Source organism: Chinchilla lanigera, unplaced genomic scaffold (genome assembly GCF_000276665.1).
Source record: "Chinchilla lanigera isolate Chin_1 unplaced genomic scaffold, ChiLan1.0 scaffold00004, whole genome shotgun sequence".
Taxonomy (NCBI): domain Eukaryota; kingdom Metazoa; phylum Chordata; class Mammalia; order Rodentia; family Chinchillidae; genus Chinchilla; species Chinchilla lanigera.
The window spans coordinates 18,673,092-18,692,781 of NW_004955405.1; the positions used below are offsets into that span (position 1 = coordinate 18,673,092).

At 36.1% G+C, this 19,690-nt stretch overlaps 1 protein-coding gene across 9 annotated transcripts in view; it reads right to left on the reverse strand.

Moving 5' to 3' along the window:
- Positions 1–19,690, reverse strand: part of Ppp1r12a (protein phosphatase 1, regulatory subunit 12A) — a 133,155-nt gene that overhangs the window by 78,901 nt on the left and 34,564 nt on the right. For 8 of the 9 annotated variants that reach the window (XM_005374363.2, XM_013517877.1, XM_005374361.2 and 5 more), the window contains exon 2: positions 5,650–5,780. The exons of the other annotated variant lie outside the window; for it this stretch is intronic. In XM_005374363.2, coding sequence (XP_005374420.1) covers positions 5,650–5,780 — 131 coding nt within the window. The remainder of the gene's footprint in view (positions 1–5,649; positions 5,781–19,690) is intronic. 9 annotated transcript variants of the gene reach the window in all.

Sequence of the window (19,690 nt, forward strand, 5' to 3'; positions counted from 1 at the left end):
AACGTATGGCTTTTAGGTGACGCTACTCAACCTGACACTATTCAACACACCAAAGGGACAAAATGATGTTAATGCAATTCATTTCAATATCTGACCTGACACAAAGTAGAAGCATAAATATTTATTAACTGCACGACTTTAGAAAGACAGTATTTATTAAAAAAATGCACATGCTAAGTACAACTTCAAACTCATCCCAACTAATCTCATTTATTTGTCCTCCATTCCATTCTGGAAAGGGACATCATTTAAAATTTTTTTTTTTTTAGATTTCAATAGACCTGCAACTTTTGTAGAAGCAGGAAGGGCTTGATGATAATTATTTTGGTGAAATAATAACTCAGCCAGAATTTAAAGTGCTATCACTCACCTAGTCTTTTCAGCTAGTCTACAGACAGACATAAATTGCCTTATGTCTAGGGACAGAACAGTAACCTTCAACTCTTTGTTTCACTATCTCCAACAGAGATGAAAAATTTAGAATTCAATATATCCTAACTAACTGCCAGTCCTGAAAGTAAACGAATCTGGAATAATCAAACAATAGCACAATGGCACAACATGTCAGCTAGACAGCTCTGTGCTCACCCTGGCTTCCAGCCATCTCCCTCAGAGATGTGCAGTCGGGCTGCCCAGCAAAGACTGTTTGCCAGGGTCTCTGGGAGTGGACTGCTGTGGTGGCCCCATGGCGGGATGTTTGAGGCTTGGCTTGCAGCTGACTGTCACCATTGGCAGGGAACACTCACCAGAGCAGGGCTCAGAGCCAGCTGAGGACGAGGACCTCCTCAGCTAGGTCAAAAGCTCGGCAACCATCTATTTTACTTTGCAAGTGCTGCCACAAAAAGGATAACTAATCAGTTGCTGAAAAAGCACAGGTGATAAAGAAATCCACAGAAGGAAAAATAGATGACAGCACTGATAGGCAATTACAGGAGACTTTCACAGTGACACAAAAAAATTGCTGAAGAATAATATACAAAGAAGTCTGAAGTGGCTGTGCCCCTGTGGATTGACAGTAATGGTGAAATAACAATTCAGTCACAAATCTTGGCCTTATTAGCTGTCAAGAAGAATTTCCCTCCAGTATGCAGCTTCACTCTGCCTTCGACCAGATGTTCCCTATTGCCCTCGTCACACTGCAAGAGGAGGAGCTGCAGAGTAAGATGCACTTTGTCCTGGTTTCCAAACTTGTGAAGGAAGAGGTGTCCTGGAGGAACTACTTTTACCGTGTCTCCCTGATAAAGCAGTCAGTCCAGTTTATAGCCCTGGCCACCCAGCCTCGGGGCAGGAGGAGAAAAACAACCCCAAGGGAATGACTTGCCTCTGACAGGTACACTCCAAAGAGGAGTCATCGCATCACTCAGGAAGGAGAAAAAGAACTGCTGTAAAAATATTCTTAGTTTAGAGATGCCAATGAGCTTGTCATCTCTTACGCAGCATAAATGAACGATGACATCACAGCACAGAATGATCCTTTATCTCCAGAGGAAATTTTCACTTTTCTCACTGCCTTCCATCTGACCAACTCGCACATGTCTCCCCTCAAGCTTTCCTTCGCTGTCTTTTATTACTATGTTGTTTTCTCATTCTCTCTCTCATACCAGTCCTCTTCCCCACATCTCTGTTCTTTAAATATTTTTATTAGTGTATGTCTTCCTCTCCTCTATCCCTCCATCTCTTCGTACTCCTCTTATTTGCCAAAGACCTACCGCCCTGTTTTCTTATATTTTCCTATTTATGCTTTGGGTTTCTCATAGAAGAGAAACCATGTGATATTTAAGCTTACGTGTTTGATCTGTTTCACTTAATATTATGACCTTGGGGTACACCCATTTTCCTACGAATGATTGAAATTTATCCTTTATGGCAGAGTATTATTCCATTACATATAAACACCACATTTCTTTCCCCTTCCCATGTGGTCATTTTGTACCTTCTGTCCTCCACTCTGACTCAGACCTCTCCTCCTGTGTCTTCCATTCTACTTGCTTTCTAGGTGTGCATGGTCTGCAGAGCAAGTTAACCCATCCAGCTCTGAGGTGGGCACTGCTTGGTTAAGCACTGGAGTCTTTCTTATTGTGACACATCACCCCTGGTTGTGGCGGACAGTATTTTAGCATATGTAACCAAATTAAAATAAGGAATGTATTTAGTGTCAGATTAATTTTAATGGGGACTTGCTGTATACCAGTAGGTACTAATTACACGTGGACATTCATCCCATAAGCAGTGGCATAATTTAGTTCATGAAATCCTAGAGTATTATGCAAAAGAGTGTGTCCCAAAGGACAGGTTGTACAGATTAGCAGAAAAGGCTCTGAAATTGCATTTAGGATCACAGAAACACAATAAAGTTGCTGTACACAATTTTTTAACAAATCAAATAATACTACTTTGCTTATAAAGCAGTTGGAAAAAAAGAGTGTAACCTGACATGTTACTGATGATGAAAACTCAGACAAAAACATCAAAAAAGTTTCCTAGAAGAAGTAACACTAAAAGCAAGCTGCTTGAGAACTTGGAGCTACAGAAGTAATGCAAGAGGCAAACAGAGTACTGCGAGGTGGTAGGGAATGCTGCAGAACTGAAAGTATTCCGGTACTGGCAGAATGAAAATAATAAAATGCAGCGCAATATGAGAACTGAGTTAAGAATCTGAAATCATACCTGCTACATACCTTGGCCCGCAGCATAAAAGCTAACGAATGACAGGACCAGGATTTGCAACCAATTCCAAAATACTTCACTTAGCAAAGTGACCACATGCTTTGTTTTCCTTAGATCTTATCTAATTCATAACCACTGTCTCTATTTACAACCATTACCCCTACAAAATTCTCAGACCTGGGAATATCTTTACCCATTTCTTAAGCCATTATGATGTATTTTTAACCCCCTCCCCAAAACAAAGTTTCCTTAACTATTCTCACTCATCAGTAAAATTAGCTGCTGAAAGAGAATAATCAAGCAGATAAAAACCACTGAGTATTTGGTGGGACTATCACCACATTAATATACAATCCAGTACATACTAAACTGTCCTTTACAAAAATATTGTCATTAATTTTCTAAAAGACGCCAGATAGCGGAAATACCAAAAAGAAAAACGTATTGTACTTCTAATTTTACTATCATTCAAAGAAAATGCAGACTTCAACATTTCACATATTCCACAGCCATAAATTCAAACTGTTACACTGACAAAGCTCTGATCAATTTTAGCCCAAACAGGTCACTTTTGTTTGCATAAGTCCTATGAAACATATTCTACTATCTTTCCTTCAAAAAATTAAAAGAATTACATTACTGATAACAGTAACTGTTTATCCTTCCTCATAAATTTATTAGCATGTAAAAAAGTAAATATAGCAGTCACCTGCTTTTCCTAGCTAAGAAAGCTGAGAGAAGTCCCTTAAGTGCACCATCAGGGCTCTCTGGGGGAAGGCTTCCATCCTTGATATACGTAGAATATGGAAGATATTTTCTACTTTTGACCTATTTTAAATTTTATCCTTCATGGAAATCTGCAAAACCACAATTTTGGAGCTGTGTCAATCATCTTGTGGTCAGGAAGAGACATGGCTAAGAATAAAGTCCACATTTGGGAAATTGAGAGGAAAAATGGAAAGATCCCAGGCCCGTTACATCACTGAGCAGCTTAATCAACTTGAATGCCCTTCCTCTAAACTATATTATCTGATACAACAAATGTCCTTATTTATTCCTCAGGCTATTTAAAATTGGATATTCTGTGCCAAGTTTCACAAACACCCTGCATATACCTGTAACTGCCACCAGAGTCCAGACTAACAGTCAAAAGTATCACTGAACGCAGACTTACCTAGAGGTGAGCTAAGAACCAATCCCTATACATCTGGGACCGAAGGGTCTTTACAAGCATTTCCACTGTAATACCAATAGTGGTCAATTGACCACTCATTCATTGGAATATAATGCATACCCGAGGCACGGCCTCCCTGCCCATGGCGTCTTTATGCATATAATATCTGAAAAATTTTATCCTTTTATAAAACTTGGTCCCTCCACTGATTTACACCCCTACCAAAGGTCCTATGAATTTTAACAGAATTCTACTTAAAGTTTTGGGATAAAGCTGGCTCACTATAATACCATGTATAGTGGACCCTGTTTCATTCCCACTAATGGCTTTCCCATGTTCTTGGAAACTCTACAAATTAATCTCCTAATTTTAGACATAGAAATTCAGTAAATAGCTTGAGAACGTACTGGAAGGCCTCACTCATCCTCAATAAGCTTATGAAAGTGTCCCTTATGAACATATACAGCACTTTCCCAAAGGGACCTAAAAAAATGAAAATTTCTTCTCAAGGATAAATATGGGTGATATAAGATAGGATTTTCATGCTAAGAGCATCTTAGTAGTAGAATACATACTTAGGATGTACATGGCCCTAGGTTTAAACCTGAGTACCACAAAAATCAATCAATACAATGTATGATTTCATAAATAAATCTCAAAAAAAGGTAAAAGAAAAAATTAAATATCTGAAGAAAGGGTAGGAGCTTTCATTTTCTTCTACATTATTTCCCGTTGAAAGTAATCTTTCCTATCAATGGAGGCTGAAAAAGAAAGCAAACTGTAAAGAAAAATTATGAAGGCTCACTAAGAGGGATTAAGAATAGCTCCACAATCTGAAGTTTCATCTTCCAAAGTAGTGGTTACCTGCATTCATCTGTGGTCCAAAAATATTAATACTAGTCTTGACACCTTAAGAGAGACCACAGAACTTGTATTACAATACCTTTTTATAATTCTTCCATTTTATTAACTATTGCTGTTAATCTCTTATTGAGGCTAATTTATAAAATAAACGATCATAAATGCATATAGGAAAAAAATCAGTGTGTATATGTGTATATATATAGGTTATGATAGTATCTACTGTTTCAGGTATTCAAAGGGGAATCTCAGAATGCATTTCCTAGGGATAAGCAGAGACTACTATATGAGTGGAACTCCAGTGTTCATTATTAAACAGATGATAACCACTGATATGAACAAAGAGACAACAAAAATGCTTATGGTTTGTGCACAGAGTAACAAAAAAAAATTAATGAAAAAATTAGCTATAAAAATAGCTATACTTCCATGTTAAATTTTGAAGAATGAGATCTTGGAAAGTGAACACACAGTAATGGTAGTTGAGAATACAATGACTATCACCAAATGTTCTAAAAAACAAATTTCTAGGCAACAATCTTAAGAAAAACTGAGGAGACTAACTGTAGTATGCATCGTATTTTCCTACAGCACAGTAACCCAGCTAAAAATTTCTACTGATTTCTCCTAACAATTCATGATTATAGGAGGGACTAGACTGCTAAATATTAACTCCGAATTTTTTGACAATACTGTATTTGTATTCAAAAGAAAAAATGGTGATGGAGAATAGTAATATAAAATACCAAAGGCCGAAGATAGTGCAAAGATCTGGAACTGCAAAATTCAGCATTTGAACTCCCAAGAACTACTTAATTCTCTTTCTCAAGAAGAATAATTTCCATAAATTAAGGTAATACACGGATTCACTCGTAAGTCAGCAATAATGATTTCTACAGAATGGCAGATCTTTGTTAGGATAAAGCTAAAACACAGAACTGGCTTACTCTGCAATATCGAGATATCCACAGGAAGCAGCTGCATGTAGTGGTATCCAGCCTTCATTATCAGGTTGATTAATATTTGCTCCATTTTCTACCAGAAACTTCACCATATCAACATTGTCATCAATGCAAGCCTAAAAACAAAATAGAAAGCATGACTGGAAAAAATTTGAATCATTACTCCAAATAAAAAAATTCCTGCTTTACGGATTTTTAAAATATATTCTCTTTAAGTCAATCTGTAACTTTCTTGATTTCACAGCCATCAAACAGGTCACACCTACTAACTAAAGTGTAACAGTGCTTGCTTACACATACATACAACAGTGTGCATGTGACTATTTTCTTTATGGCAAATCAATTAAGAAAAAAATATATAAATTAAAGCAGTCAAAGTATTGTAATTAAGTATCAATCATACCCTCTTTAGCAGTTGTACCTAACGTGTGATCTGCTGGATTTCTGCAGGGATGGCAATATCCTTTCAGGGAATTAAGAAGGTTAAAACTATACTCAAAATGATACCAAGGTGTTGTTTCTCCTTTTTCAATTTGCTGACACATATACAGGAGGACACAAAAGCAATAGTGGTAAAAGTGCACACGTCCTAGCACAAATCAAGATAGTGACAAAACTAAACAACCACTTCTATTAATAGTTATTGTACTGACCACTATGCGAAGTTTTTAAAAGCTATTTCCACTAATGAATATCCTCAACAAAGCAGTAAAAATTATGAGTTATCAAATCTTGACCCTTGAATACCCATCTTTTTAATATTTTATGAAACATGAGAAGTGCACATTAAAGCAAACATGACAGTTGCTTGAGGAAAAGCACTTACGCAACTGGGTTGCAAACTGAGCTAGCTAATTTCCATACATTATTTTCACTTAAATGAGAAATTATGGTGAGTCTAACTTTGATTTCTGGTGGACAGTTTCTTGAAAGTAAATGAAATGAGTCTGTTGCTTCAAAAAAAAAAAAAAGCAACTAACATCAATATGCAATCAAAGTAACAGCTGTTACCAATGAGAAATTCAAGTCCTCAAGAGGAAATGAATTAATCATTTAAGAGAGTAAACAAATTAATTTTTAAAAATTTAAATCCAGTTTTAACCTGATTCCAACTACAGAAATAAAAGCTCACCTGGGATCTTCAATAATTCTTAAGAGCATAGTAAAGAGGTCCTAAGACAAAAACATTCTGAGAAGTACAGTCCTGTACTAATTAAGAGGGCAACTTTTATCAGTACTTTGTGTCAGATGATGACAGGTAGTTTATCAGTTTCCGAAGTTATTATCCTCACAAAAACCTCTCTCTAAGGTGCTCACTATTCTCCACAGCTGTTGCTAAGGGCACTAATTCCAGGCACAGAAAGCTCCTCTCTCTGCCTTGACCAGGTATCTCAGGGCCTTTGTTCTTGTTCTCCGTGGCAGGAATGCTCTGCCCCACATGTGAACACGCTGATCAGTTTTTCATCACACAGCTCTTAAAACAGATGCTTCTTTCTCAGAAAAGGCTCCTTTAGACATCTTTTAGAAGTAATTTCCATTACTTTATCAGTAACATCAATAACCACAATTATTTTTTTGTATTTATTTTCTATCTCTAGTAGAATGGAAGCTCCACCAAAAAGGGACTTTGCCCGTCTTACTCATAACCCAAATCAAACCTAGAACAGGGCCCTGACGTATCAGGAAGTTATTATAAAAATACACTTCTTTCAAATGTATTTTGACTATTCTTACTTACTTACTTCTTTATATTCTATCAAGTTAGCTTGACTTTCTCGCTGTTCTTCTAGTTGTATCCCAGGCTTTTCAGCTTTGGTGTCTTAACTCATTTTCATTCACAACAATGAATGAAATGCCTGCTCTGCAAGAAAAAGCCTGTACAAGTTCTTCCCACCCTTCAAGGCCTATCCTGTCAGCTTACCCAACAAGCTGTCCAGCCAACTGGAATAGCTGTGACTGGCATGTTTTGGCATCTCACCGTGGCCACTATTTCCACTATATTATGACTATTTACATATAAATGTATTTGTATCCTCAGTTGTGCTGTCATGGATGCCTAAATGTCCTAAATCAAAAAAATGTTTCTTTACCTTTCATGGTCATTTTGACTTTGGAGAACAGTGAGAGGTCTCAGGCTGTCATACCCAGTGAGGAAGGCAGATGAGAACACACCGTAACATTGTTACAAGCTTGTCTTTCTGTTATAACACTCAGCAGCAACATTCACCATATATTTTTAAAATCACACCTCATAAAGACACAAAACAGGACTTCCACAACAGCTTTAGGAAGTGGCAAGAATGATGGGATAAGTGTTTCAACGGAGAGAGTATTTTGAGGGGAATTATTGGCAAAGTGTCCTTCACTATAATGCATTTTTAAACTTAAATATTCACATATGTTCTAATCACCTCTTGTATGTATGGTTGTTGATTTGCAAAATCTTAACCTTTTAATTTAAGTACAGTTCTCTAAATGAAACTATCACTACAGTGCATTTATTACCTGATAAGTACAATAAAAACACTGCACACATATCCTATGAGATAGGTTGTATTTATCGATACACACTAAATTTATTCCTGAAAGGCTAGATCATTATAATACAGTCCTTCTGCAGATAAAACTACCATGTAATCCCAGGACCCCTGCCTAAGAGTCTGAGGGCTGTGTCATGCACAAAGGTATGTGATTTGGGGAGGTTTGATGAAATCTACTCATGGAGCCAGTTTGCTACCTTTCTAATTGATACAAAGTCACTATTTCCCCAGAGGAATGGATATATATATATATATATATATATATATATATATATACACACACACACACACACACACACATATATATGAATGATACATAACTACAACTATATGATATGCTGATGGCTATCCCCTTTGAATTTTTAACAAGTGGTTCTAATATAATTAATAGATACTTATACTTGCTTCAGTTTATTCCAAAGAGATCTCTGTTAGAAAAGTATTGCCCATTTAAATGTACTTAAAAAAAAATCAAGTTTATTAAGAATCCAGAAAGACATTTTTAAACAGCTACCAAAAATAATAAAAATGAGTGTGTCATAAAAAAGGTGGTCCTAGCAGATTTTGTTACACGTACAACATTATTTTCATTTATCTATCCCTTTAAAAGAGCCTTAAAACTTGTGCTTTAAAACCTGGCCAGTTTTTAATCACTAGAGTCTATGTTTAGGTTCAGGAAAAGAAACTAATTTCTGTGAGTGAAAATATCACCAAGAAAAATATGAACAACAGAAATAAAAAGCACAAGTGGTACATGAAACACAAAAACTGTACAAAAAAGTAGTTTCAATTAGGAAATAGTGTGAAGCTGGCTGATCACAAAATGAATCAGTATTGTAACAGGAGCAATGCATAAATGCGTTACTTCCTGTCTGTATCCCCATTTTGCAAATGAAGTCTTTTTGTTTGATTTTTTTTGTTTGTTTTTGGAACCGGGAATTGAACTCAGGACCTTGCGCTTGCCAGGCAGGCATGGTGCCACTGAGCTATATCCCTGGTCCTAGCAAATGAAGTCTTTGCCTAAACGGCAGTTTGACAATAAGGCCTTGCCTGGGCACTATGTATTAAAACTACAAACCTTCCACCATTTTTTCCCATACTACTTATTACCACAACATACTATACACAGTATTTCTGCTTATTTATCTGTTTACTACCTATTGCATGAAGGCCTGATAAGAACAACTCCTGGCTCTAGGTTCTTGTTCTGGCTCTGCCACACATTTTTTGGCTCTGGACAAGGAACTTAATCATTTTGGGCTTTGGCGTCTTTTTCTTTCAATGGAGGGAAAAAGCTGGATGGTATTCTGTGTCATTAAAATTCTCCTTTATGCTGGGTGCGGTGGTGCACACCTGTAATCCCAGCACCCAGGAGGCTGAGGGAAGAGGTTTGAATTTGAGGCTGGCCTGGGCTACACAGCAAGTTCAAGGCCAGGCTAGACTACACAGCTACTACCCTATCTCCAAAAACAAAAACAAACAAAAAAATTCCCTTTCATGTTAGAATTCTTACATGCCCATGATTCTTTCTTCTCTAACAAGTTTTAACCTTATAGCAGAGTCTCCAAGTGCCAGAACACACGGGATACATAGGAGATGATACATGAAGATGTAAATAACATTTACATATTGCTTGAAGAAAGAACTTTGTGTTTTTCCTGGGGCACTGGTTAAAATGAGAAAGTTTAGAAGTGATGTGAGAACCATAGCTATATAATAACAACGACAACAAAAAAAACAAGAAGTCTAATTCTGTTGTATTAAGTAGTTTACAAGATGATATCTCAGTTGAAGCTAATGATTCAAAGTGATTTAGTATAGTAGCAGAGCGAGTTATATGCATAATAATTTGCCTTAAGATACTCATTAAATTGTATTCTCCTTAACCTTTTAATTCTCATAACCATCAAAATAGTATCCTAATTTTTATCAATAAAAACCTCTTATCAATACAATGTGTATAATACAATAAATGTGTATACTACAAATATGATTACTGTTTTAAAAAATAAAGAATAAGCAAACAAGATACCCTTATAAAAGGTTATTCTGCACTCCACTCCATCAGTAACTGGGGCTCACTTTACCAAAAGGGGTAGGGAGAAAACATTTTAGAATTTCCAAGATTATATCTGAAGAAATACTATTCAGTTTTTAGCAGAGGGATGACATGAGCATGTAAGTATTTCAAAATGATCACCAGAAGCAATACAAAGAGGGTAGAACTTAAACTATGCAACAGCAGACACTCAGAATGGAACAATATTAAAAGAAACTTAAGAGAAATATGCAAGACTTAATGAGAGACAGAAGAGTGAGGGGGCAGGGAGAAGAAGCCATTCACAGAGATACCAGATTCAAGGTGCAGCTCGAGAAAAGAAAGAGGATGACTTTTGAATATGCTCAATTTGTAAGTGTCTTCATATCTATCTAGCATGAAGACTTACAGCTTTGAAAATAAATGGGGGATAAAAATATCAACTTGTGAATTATCTGCACTGAAGTAATAATTAAAATAATGGGACCTGAAATAACTCACGTAGAGTGTAGAGAAGTGATTGTGAAACATTAAATAAGGCTAAATTAAATTATGATCACTATGGAAAGGGATCTAGGGATGGAGAGAGAGGAAAAAGAAGTGAAAAGGATTAAGATATCATCTAGGTATATGTATGCACCAACCTTCCCTGATGCATGTATTCACTATTTACGGCTAATGTGTACAGTACTAATAAAAAGCAGGCATTGGGGCAATTTAGTAAGCAAAGAACTACAAACAGAAAATTCAAAACACTAGCACTAAAGACAAATACATGATAATATCACAACACTGTTAAGTACAATTTCAGAGATGTAAAGTTTATTATGCAATCTCAGAAAAAGTAGCAAAGAGAATTGAGGGTAGTCAGGGAACATTTTCCTAAAGCAGACTCTACATCTGATTTAAAAGATGTAAAGCACAGTATGGTGAAGATAAAGGTACGGAGGGTCCAGAATAGAGTCTTACTTCCCATCTTATGAGTAATTCTTTCACAATGATGATAAAAAAATTTTAGAAAAAATAATTTTATTTTAAAGGAAAGAAAAGTAATAAAAACAATGGTATAAAATTTCAAATTTTAAGGTTGAAGAAGGCAATAAGCCTATCTCTCTAAAAATTTACAGAACAGCTGTTCTCTAACAAATGAAACACTGCTAATTTTGATTATAAATATTTATGCTCTTAATATAAAAAGACCAATAAGAATACCTAAAGCAGTTAATATTAAATGTATCTCTTTTGTTTATAAATGTAATGTTTTAATATAAACGCTAAAAGGGCTGCCACAAGCATACATTACATGTGAATCTCAAATTCACAGAATAAATTGTTCAAACCATTCTCCAGAACATTAAAAAGTACACACACACACAAAAACTGACAAAGCATGCACATAGAAATACTGTTGCTAAGAGAATCAAAAGCTAATACATGCCACACATTAAGAGACACATGACTTGCTGACTTAAAATATTTGACTAAATTTGGTCTGTTTATTCAGCCATATAAGGAAAGGAACAGAATGAATCAAATACACTTCCAAAATCTTATCAGATATGGTTTCTCTTTTTTATTGAATGCATATCCAGAGTAATTACCAATAATAAATGGATGTGTGAAAACAATTTCATTAGTTCCAGATATAGGCAGCAATGTTAACTTCAGCTCCAAATTCACTCAAGATACTTCTAGTTTTATTGTTCTACACACGTTTACAGGAAAAAGTTGACAAAATGGATGACAAAGAGTTGAATAAAGGGGTTAAACAGTGCTCAAAATTGAGTCCATGGTTTAAAGACACATTTTGTGAAATATGTATAGCTTGAAAAGTTCATTAAATTTCTCTCTTACAACAGATAAAAACAAACATGCTTAGCAATTATGTAATTTAAGCAGGTAAAAATCACAGGCACAAATACCACTAAAATAAACTCTGACACTGTTATTTCTTTTCACGAAAGTGTTTTGTGAAAAAATACATACTCAACAGCCACACTGTCTGAAACTAATACAGTTCTGCCACATACTGCCTGGGTATGTTATGGTTTAGATCTGGAATGACCCCCCCAAAAGCCTCATATGTTCACAGGTGGGGCTTAAGGGAGGTGATTAGTTCATAGAGGCACTACAGTGCCTTGCTGTTAGCAGGTGTGGTCTGCTCAGAAGAGGTGGGTGTCACTGGATATAATCCACAAGGGTATATTATCCCTCCCCAGCTTCTCCTTCCACTCTTGCTTCCTGGCTACCATGACAAGAGCTGGTTCCCTCTGTCAGATCCTTCTACCACGCCACTTCTGCCCTCGAGTAAGCCAGCTGTGGACTATGGACTGAATCCTCTAAAATCATGAACCAAAATAAACCTCTTCTTCTCTAAATTGTGGATTTCAGAAGAAAGTGAAGAAATGACGTGATAAACATTCTATGTGCCATAGCTTCCTCTGAAAAATGAGAATATTCATACCCCCCACTGCAAAAGTTTACTGTGAGAAGTAAATGAACTTACACAGCAGAGTAGTCCTGTTAAATGTAGTACCTGTTAGGTTTATACAAAAACATAGTCCAGGTACTAAACCTTCCGCACTTATTTTTCCATTTTAATATTCTCATCCAAAAATACATTTTCGTCCTTTGATAAATTAAAAAAACAAAGTGAAATGGTAGAGAACTGTCAAATACTTCTTTTAGTACCACCTTTGGTAAAAGTTCCAACTATCAATAATTTTTAAGAGGGTGACTAAGTTTTAAAAGTGCACTAAGAAAACCTTGGAGATTCCAAATCTCTTTCAAACAAACTTCTGTAAACCTCCATACAAATTATATGATACAAAAGAATAAAGCAATAGAAAAGACTTAGTTGTACATATATATGTAATTACAACAAATGAAGGTGTAAATGTTAATTATAGTCAAGAACTGCAATGCCTGTGCCTAATAGTTAGTAACAAAGTTAATTATTGATAGGTAAAAGAGAAATTTATTTGAATGTAAGTTGTCTTAGTCAATTTCCACTTCACAGAAACAAGTCTTTATGCCCTTTAGAGCAAGGAAAAGTTCAACCCACAGGAAAAGAAATTTGTGGATACACTAAGCAAGAGTTCACGGCCCAAACATTCATTGTGACACAGATGTCAGTATGTATTCAGAGGAACTAACTGGATATTGTCCAAGTAACGTTTCCGTTCTATTTTAAGGAAAATTAAAACTGGGTATTTAAAAAGGGGTATTATGGGTGTAGTTTATACAAGCATGACAATGAAGAACTTCAAGCACAACTACTATTGCTAAATAATAAAAAATAAATACCTTGGTGCGGGGCGTGGCGGCATATGTCTGTAATGCCAGCTACTAGGGAGTCTGAAACAGGAAAGTCACAAGCTCAGGCCAACATTACCAACTTAAAAAGACCCGGTTCTCAAAAGAGAAAAGGTTGGGTGTGTAAGCACAGTAACAGCGCTTGTCCAGCATGCAGAAACCCTTCTCTGGGTTAAATCCCCAAGTAAGATAAAATAAGTAAATGAATAAATATCTTGGTCTTGCATTAAAAGATTGGCAAATAAAAAAGCATATATAATTTTAGGAGGCCATCTATTATATTTAGCTATGAAGACAGGAGTTCAGTGTTATTCTGGTAAGGTTTTCCATCTTTCTGTTCTCCTACAAGGTAAGCAGATAGGAAATCTAGATGGAGCAACAAAAGTTTGAGCTTTAACGCATGTTCACAACAGGGCCATAATATACAGCCTCACTGGCAGGCAGCTCCAAACCACAAGTGGTACAAACTGAGGGGAATGTCATTACTTAAAAATGTCATATATTCAAATGACAGAATGACTGCAACAAACAATCCAAAACACAGACTAAACACAGTGCTAAAACTATTGGAAATTTTTCATTTAGACAGAGAAATTCTAGCTTACCTCTCCTAGACTCCTAGACATGAGACATAGGAGACAATAGTGCCTGTCAAAGAGACACAAATACTGTACACATGTTTTGACTGAATGAATCAGAATTGAAAAATATAGGCTATAAAAAAACTGACAAAAATATTTTTTGAGACTTTAAAAAGTGTCTACATAAAACATAATTCAAGTATTGCTCAGACATTACTCAGCAAACACTATTTGTGAACACAAAAAACTAAAAATTATAAATATTCAAAGATTAAACTATATTTTTGATCTATTCTTGTTTAACAGTTCTATTATTTTCTTTATTAATAAACTTCAATGACGTACACAGTAAGTTCAATCTTGATTTTCAAAGACTAACATTCATATAGGGACTCAATAAAGGAAGAGCATCTCTTCTACAGTTTAAAATAGTTAGACACAGGAAACCAACTCTACTTTAGTATCATTCTCTCATACATACTTTTCATTGGCTGCCTATTACATCTAATGCATAAAACCATCCATTTTAATAGATAACAAAAACCAGCACCATTCTCTTATTTCATTTATGCACAGCGCCTGATATAACAAGTGCATAATAAATACATGTGCAGTGAATCAAAACTAAATCACTTGTACTTGTGTACATAATACGTTAAATACTGTCCGCGACACACTCTCTTTACTACTGCTTCACATGGTTTCAGTCTGTACTTCCAGCAAGATTAAAGATTCATAAAAACAGAAACTGCTTATATAGCCCATGAGAGCTAACAGTATAATTTCAATAAATGTTACTGAAGTAAAACAATAATATGATTCTCTGGCATGCCCAAGTGTTAATTAGGAAAAAATGAGAGAAAGTAGAAAACTGGCAGGCCAAGCATGGTGGTACACACCTGTAATCCAAGCACTCGGAAGGCTGAGGAGGGAGGATTGTGCCAGTTCGAGAATAGCCTGGGCTACAAAGTGAGCTCAAGGCCAGCCTGAACTGCATAGCGAGACCATGTCAAAAAGACAAAAAAAAAAAAAAAAAAAAACCTGGCATCGGTGATACAGCAGTGAGCATATCTGCCTTCCAAAGTAGAAAACTACCCTACGCAGTTTACGCAAAGTAATGGAAAAGTCAGTGTGTGAGCAGAGACGAGTCAAAGAAAACTTTGGAGGAAAAACATCTTACACTTGGTCTCCTTACAATCTGAACTTTGATGACAGGGAAGCAGTTACAGTTAGCTGTTTTCCAGCTGAATCCTGTGTTTTATCAGACATACTCACCAACTCAATACATGAGTTTTCAATAAACAGTACAGAAGACATAACCGGCAGCTTGAACTGGTAGGAGGTAAAGAAAATGAATGAGTGTAACTCTATGGAAGCAAAGGGAATAATGAGAATAAAGTTCTGAAGAGTTTGGTGCTTCTTCCTAAAAATGGCAGCATGACACCAAATTTCACAGAACCCTTGCCCAAAGACATGCTGATGTTCTACTGCACTTCTGTATGTGCCAGGGAACTGCTGTAGGTGCTTTACACATGTATTATACAAATCTACTAATTTGTATATACTCAATCCTCACAACAACTCAATATGTAATGAATACTACCATTTAATAGCTGATAACTGGCAAGACTGAGCCTTTAATACAGCAGTCTAACCAACAGGTTATGCAACTAGCCAGCAGCTGCAGGACACGGTAAAACAACATTCCCAAATCTGGATGTAACATATCAAAAATTCAAATGCATATATCCTTTGACCTTGTCATTTTATTCCAGGAATCTTTTTTGCAGATATAATCATAAATGTATAAAATGATATGTACAAAATTATTCACTAACTTTACAAGTCAGGACTAGAAACAGTTGAAATGTACTTAAAAATAATTTATGGGCTAGTTTAAATGTACATCAATAAAAACTAACTTATGGACTAATATGAGACGAATTTCTGGATATTTTACCAATAAAGTAGTATAAAAGGAGTAAAGTCTCTAACCAATGTTCTGAAAATAAAACCAAAATAATTTATAGATGATTATATACGTATTTGCTCACATATCATAAAGTATGTCTGAAAGGATATATAATAAGGCAACTGTGACAGGACAAGTCCTCGCCAACCACAGCCCAATACAGCAGTGTAAACTGTCAGCGGGAGGAACAGCTCTACTTGGTAATACAGTATCAAGAAAGGGAGGCTAAGAGGCTTTTCTCTTCCTGCTTTTCTCATTAGCCTAAGGATACAAAGGACAGCAAAAGTCAGGTTTTGAGTTTCTTTTTCCTGATGGATTCCTTTCTCTGAGTGAGACAAAATACTCATCACAAATAAAAAACTAGGCAGACATCCACATATCTGTATTTTTACCTGGTTCTTACCCTTTGTACTATCTGCTTGCCATTTGGTATAATTCTGTACTAAGTTTTTCTTGCCAATCAATCCTTGAACACCAATCAGCTTGCTTGCTGATTTATTTAGTTATTAATTTATTAATTAAAAGTTTGGCTTAACTTCCCAAGTATTAACATACTCCAGGAAGAAAAAAATTAAATGAACTGAATTGAGGAAAAACGTATGTGTATTGGCCCACTTAGGCTAATAGGAAAATTTCATACACTAGGTGATTTAAAGTCACAAGTATTTGTATCTCACAGTTCTGGAGGCTGAGAAGTCTAAGATGAAGGGATAGGCAAATGTGCTGTCTGGTGAGGGCTGGCTTCCTGCTCTCACACTTTGGAGAGCACAAACAACCTGCCTTGCTCTTCGTTTGTAAGAGCTTTAAAGGATTTTCTGAGAGGACAAAAACATTTGGACATGGCAGTACTGTACACATGCAAAAATCCAGATAGCAAAAGCAGTGTACAAGAAAATATAACAGGACAAACCGAAGGAAATATCTGACATTTCATACACTGAAATAGAACAAGAGATCAAAAGTAAAATGATAATCACTACTTGACAAGAAAATATGCACATTAAAAGAAAATAAACTCAAAATTCAAGGCAAGGTGGCCAAAGGATTTTAAAAGAACTTAACTATTTTAAATCCTAACTAGGTAGAAACACTAAAATAGCAAAATAAGATGAGGGAAGGGCAAAAACAGATGAGTGTTGATTTTTAAAACTTCTCTGCTGAGCAGCCAATTAAATGCCTAAAATTGAAACAATGTATCTAAAATTGAACCATATTCAAAGCCTATCTTGTTAACCTTAAAGGGATCCTTAAGGAAAAATGGTCTTTAGTTGCAAAGAAAAAAAAAAAACCTTAAAATTCATTACTTCATTCTTTGGTGACAAATTAAAGCAAACCAAAGATTTTGCTTAAGATAGCATATACAATACACATCATTTTAAAACAAATATATCAAAGGACTTCTATAGACAGACACTAAAACTATACTTTCTAGTGAATGATTGTTACTTATAGGTGACCAATATTCACTGAGAAGTATTACTGCTTCTTTGGCATCAAGCATAGTGACTAGGTGACTGATACACTTCACTGGAGACATACTTTGGGAGTTTTCCTGCTACCTAAAAAATTTTGGTCCACACAGCTTTCTCTGTCAGAAAGAGAAGCTACAAAACTCTGCTGAGGCAAATAAAAATTCATAGGTACAATAAAAACCAGTGCTGAAAATCCCATATGGTCTCAGCGACATTATGATTTGGACACAGATCGTTGTATTGTCCAAGGGTTCATGTGTTGGAGGTTTGGTCCCCACAGTGGTGAGGGGAGAGGTGATAGAACCTTTTAAAAAATGGTGCCTCATGGAAAGTCGCTAGAGGAACGGCCCTTTGAAGAGTTTAAGGTAGTTATCAGGAGACACCTGGATCGCTTGTTTTAAACAGAGGAGGCTGGCTTCTTCTCAGGCTGTCTCTAGCTTCCTGTCCTGCCATGTGATCTCGCCCTCTCACAGGCACTCACTCCTGCCACAGTGCCATTTTCCAATAGGCCCTCCTAAGGCAGCGAAATGATAGGAGGCCTGTTATTGGACTTTCAAGCTTCAAAACTCAGCCAAATAAATGTTTCTTCTTCATCAAGTAGCCAGCTTCAGATTATTTTGCTACAGCAATTAAAAATAAATAATACAGGCTTTACCATAAAAAAGCAGGATGGAGAAAGGAGCTGAGTTCAGTGGCCACAGAGGGAGGCAAAACAATTTCAAATCATTCTGATCACAGGAATTAAAGGAGGTAGTTTAGAACTAGGTAACTTCTCTGGACAAAGACTAAGGATGTACATCCCTAAGCTTTGCTTAGTTACGGTTGGAGTTTTGCTATCCTAGAGAGTCTTCCTCAATTTAGCTAGCTGCCTTTTACACCATAGCCTTTATTTCAAACCTCTTCCTCAGCATAGTTACTATAACTAGGAGTGACTCGCCCTCCATTTTCTATAATATTGTGAATATACCTTTCCTGACACACTTAAAGCATTGCTTTAATTATTGTCTCATATATTCTAGTTCTGCATTTTTCCTTCTGTTTAGCCTCTACTCCTTCAAAGGCAAGGAACCTATCTTAGCTATCACCATACTAATATGATCTAAAATACATTAAACAGTAATCAAATGTTGAATGGGAGGAACCTACAAGTATGATCTAACTTTATCAAACTCAGGAATAGGTTGGCAATTCCTTGCCACCTGTAGATCACAATAACCAAAGAAACTTTTTCTGCATCGTATCTGACCTAGTATAGGAGTATGGTAAGTTATGAAGACTTTTTAAGTTTTCCTATCTTTTTTTTGTTTTGTTTTTCTCTGGTACCGGGAACCGAACTCATGACCTTGCGCTTGCCAGGCAGGCGCTTTTGCCGCTGAGCTAAATCCCCAGCCCCAAAGTTTTCCTATCTTAAATAGGAAAAGAATTTTCCCTTTCCTAAATGAAAAATGTGAAATAGGTACTAAGAATTTTCTATGAAATATTAAATGATCTTAAATGTGCAAGGTATGATCAAAATATAGTAAATGTTTAAATTTTTAAAATTTAGTACAGTAAAATCCAAGGGGTATTAGTCCTTAAAATACTCCCCTCTCACTTTTTTTTTTGTTTGTTTTCCAGTACTGGGAATCGAACTCACAACCTTGCACTTGCCAGGCAGGCACTGTGCCACTGAGCTAAATCCCCAGCCTCCCCTCTCACTTTAAACACACTTACACCATCATTCTTCTCATTTTCCAAAGCAGTCCTGGAAGTCCTCTTTTGTGTCTTTATGAAGTATGCTCAAAAGTACAGTGAATTCTGCTACTGCATACCATCTAATGAAAAGGTAGCCTTGTAAAGCCACTATGGAGTGTCCTCATCCACCTATTTACTAGACATGGCATCATGTAATTTCTGGCCCTTCCTCAAAGTCAAAATAACCATGAAAGGTAAACATTCTGAATTGATTCAGAAGATCGAGGCAGCCACAATAGTACAATTAAAAACAGAGACACTCATGAAAGAGGACTTCCGGACTGTTTCAGAAAATGGAAAGGGCAATAAGAAAAACATGTTCAAAGTGAGGCAGAGTATTTTGAGAGAGTGATAGGAATATGTCTTTCACTGTA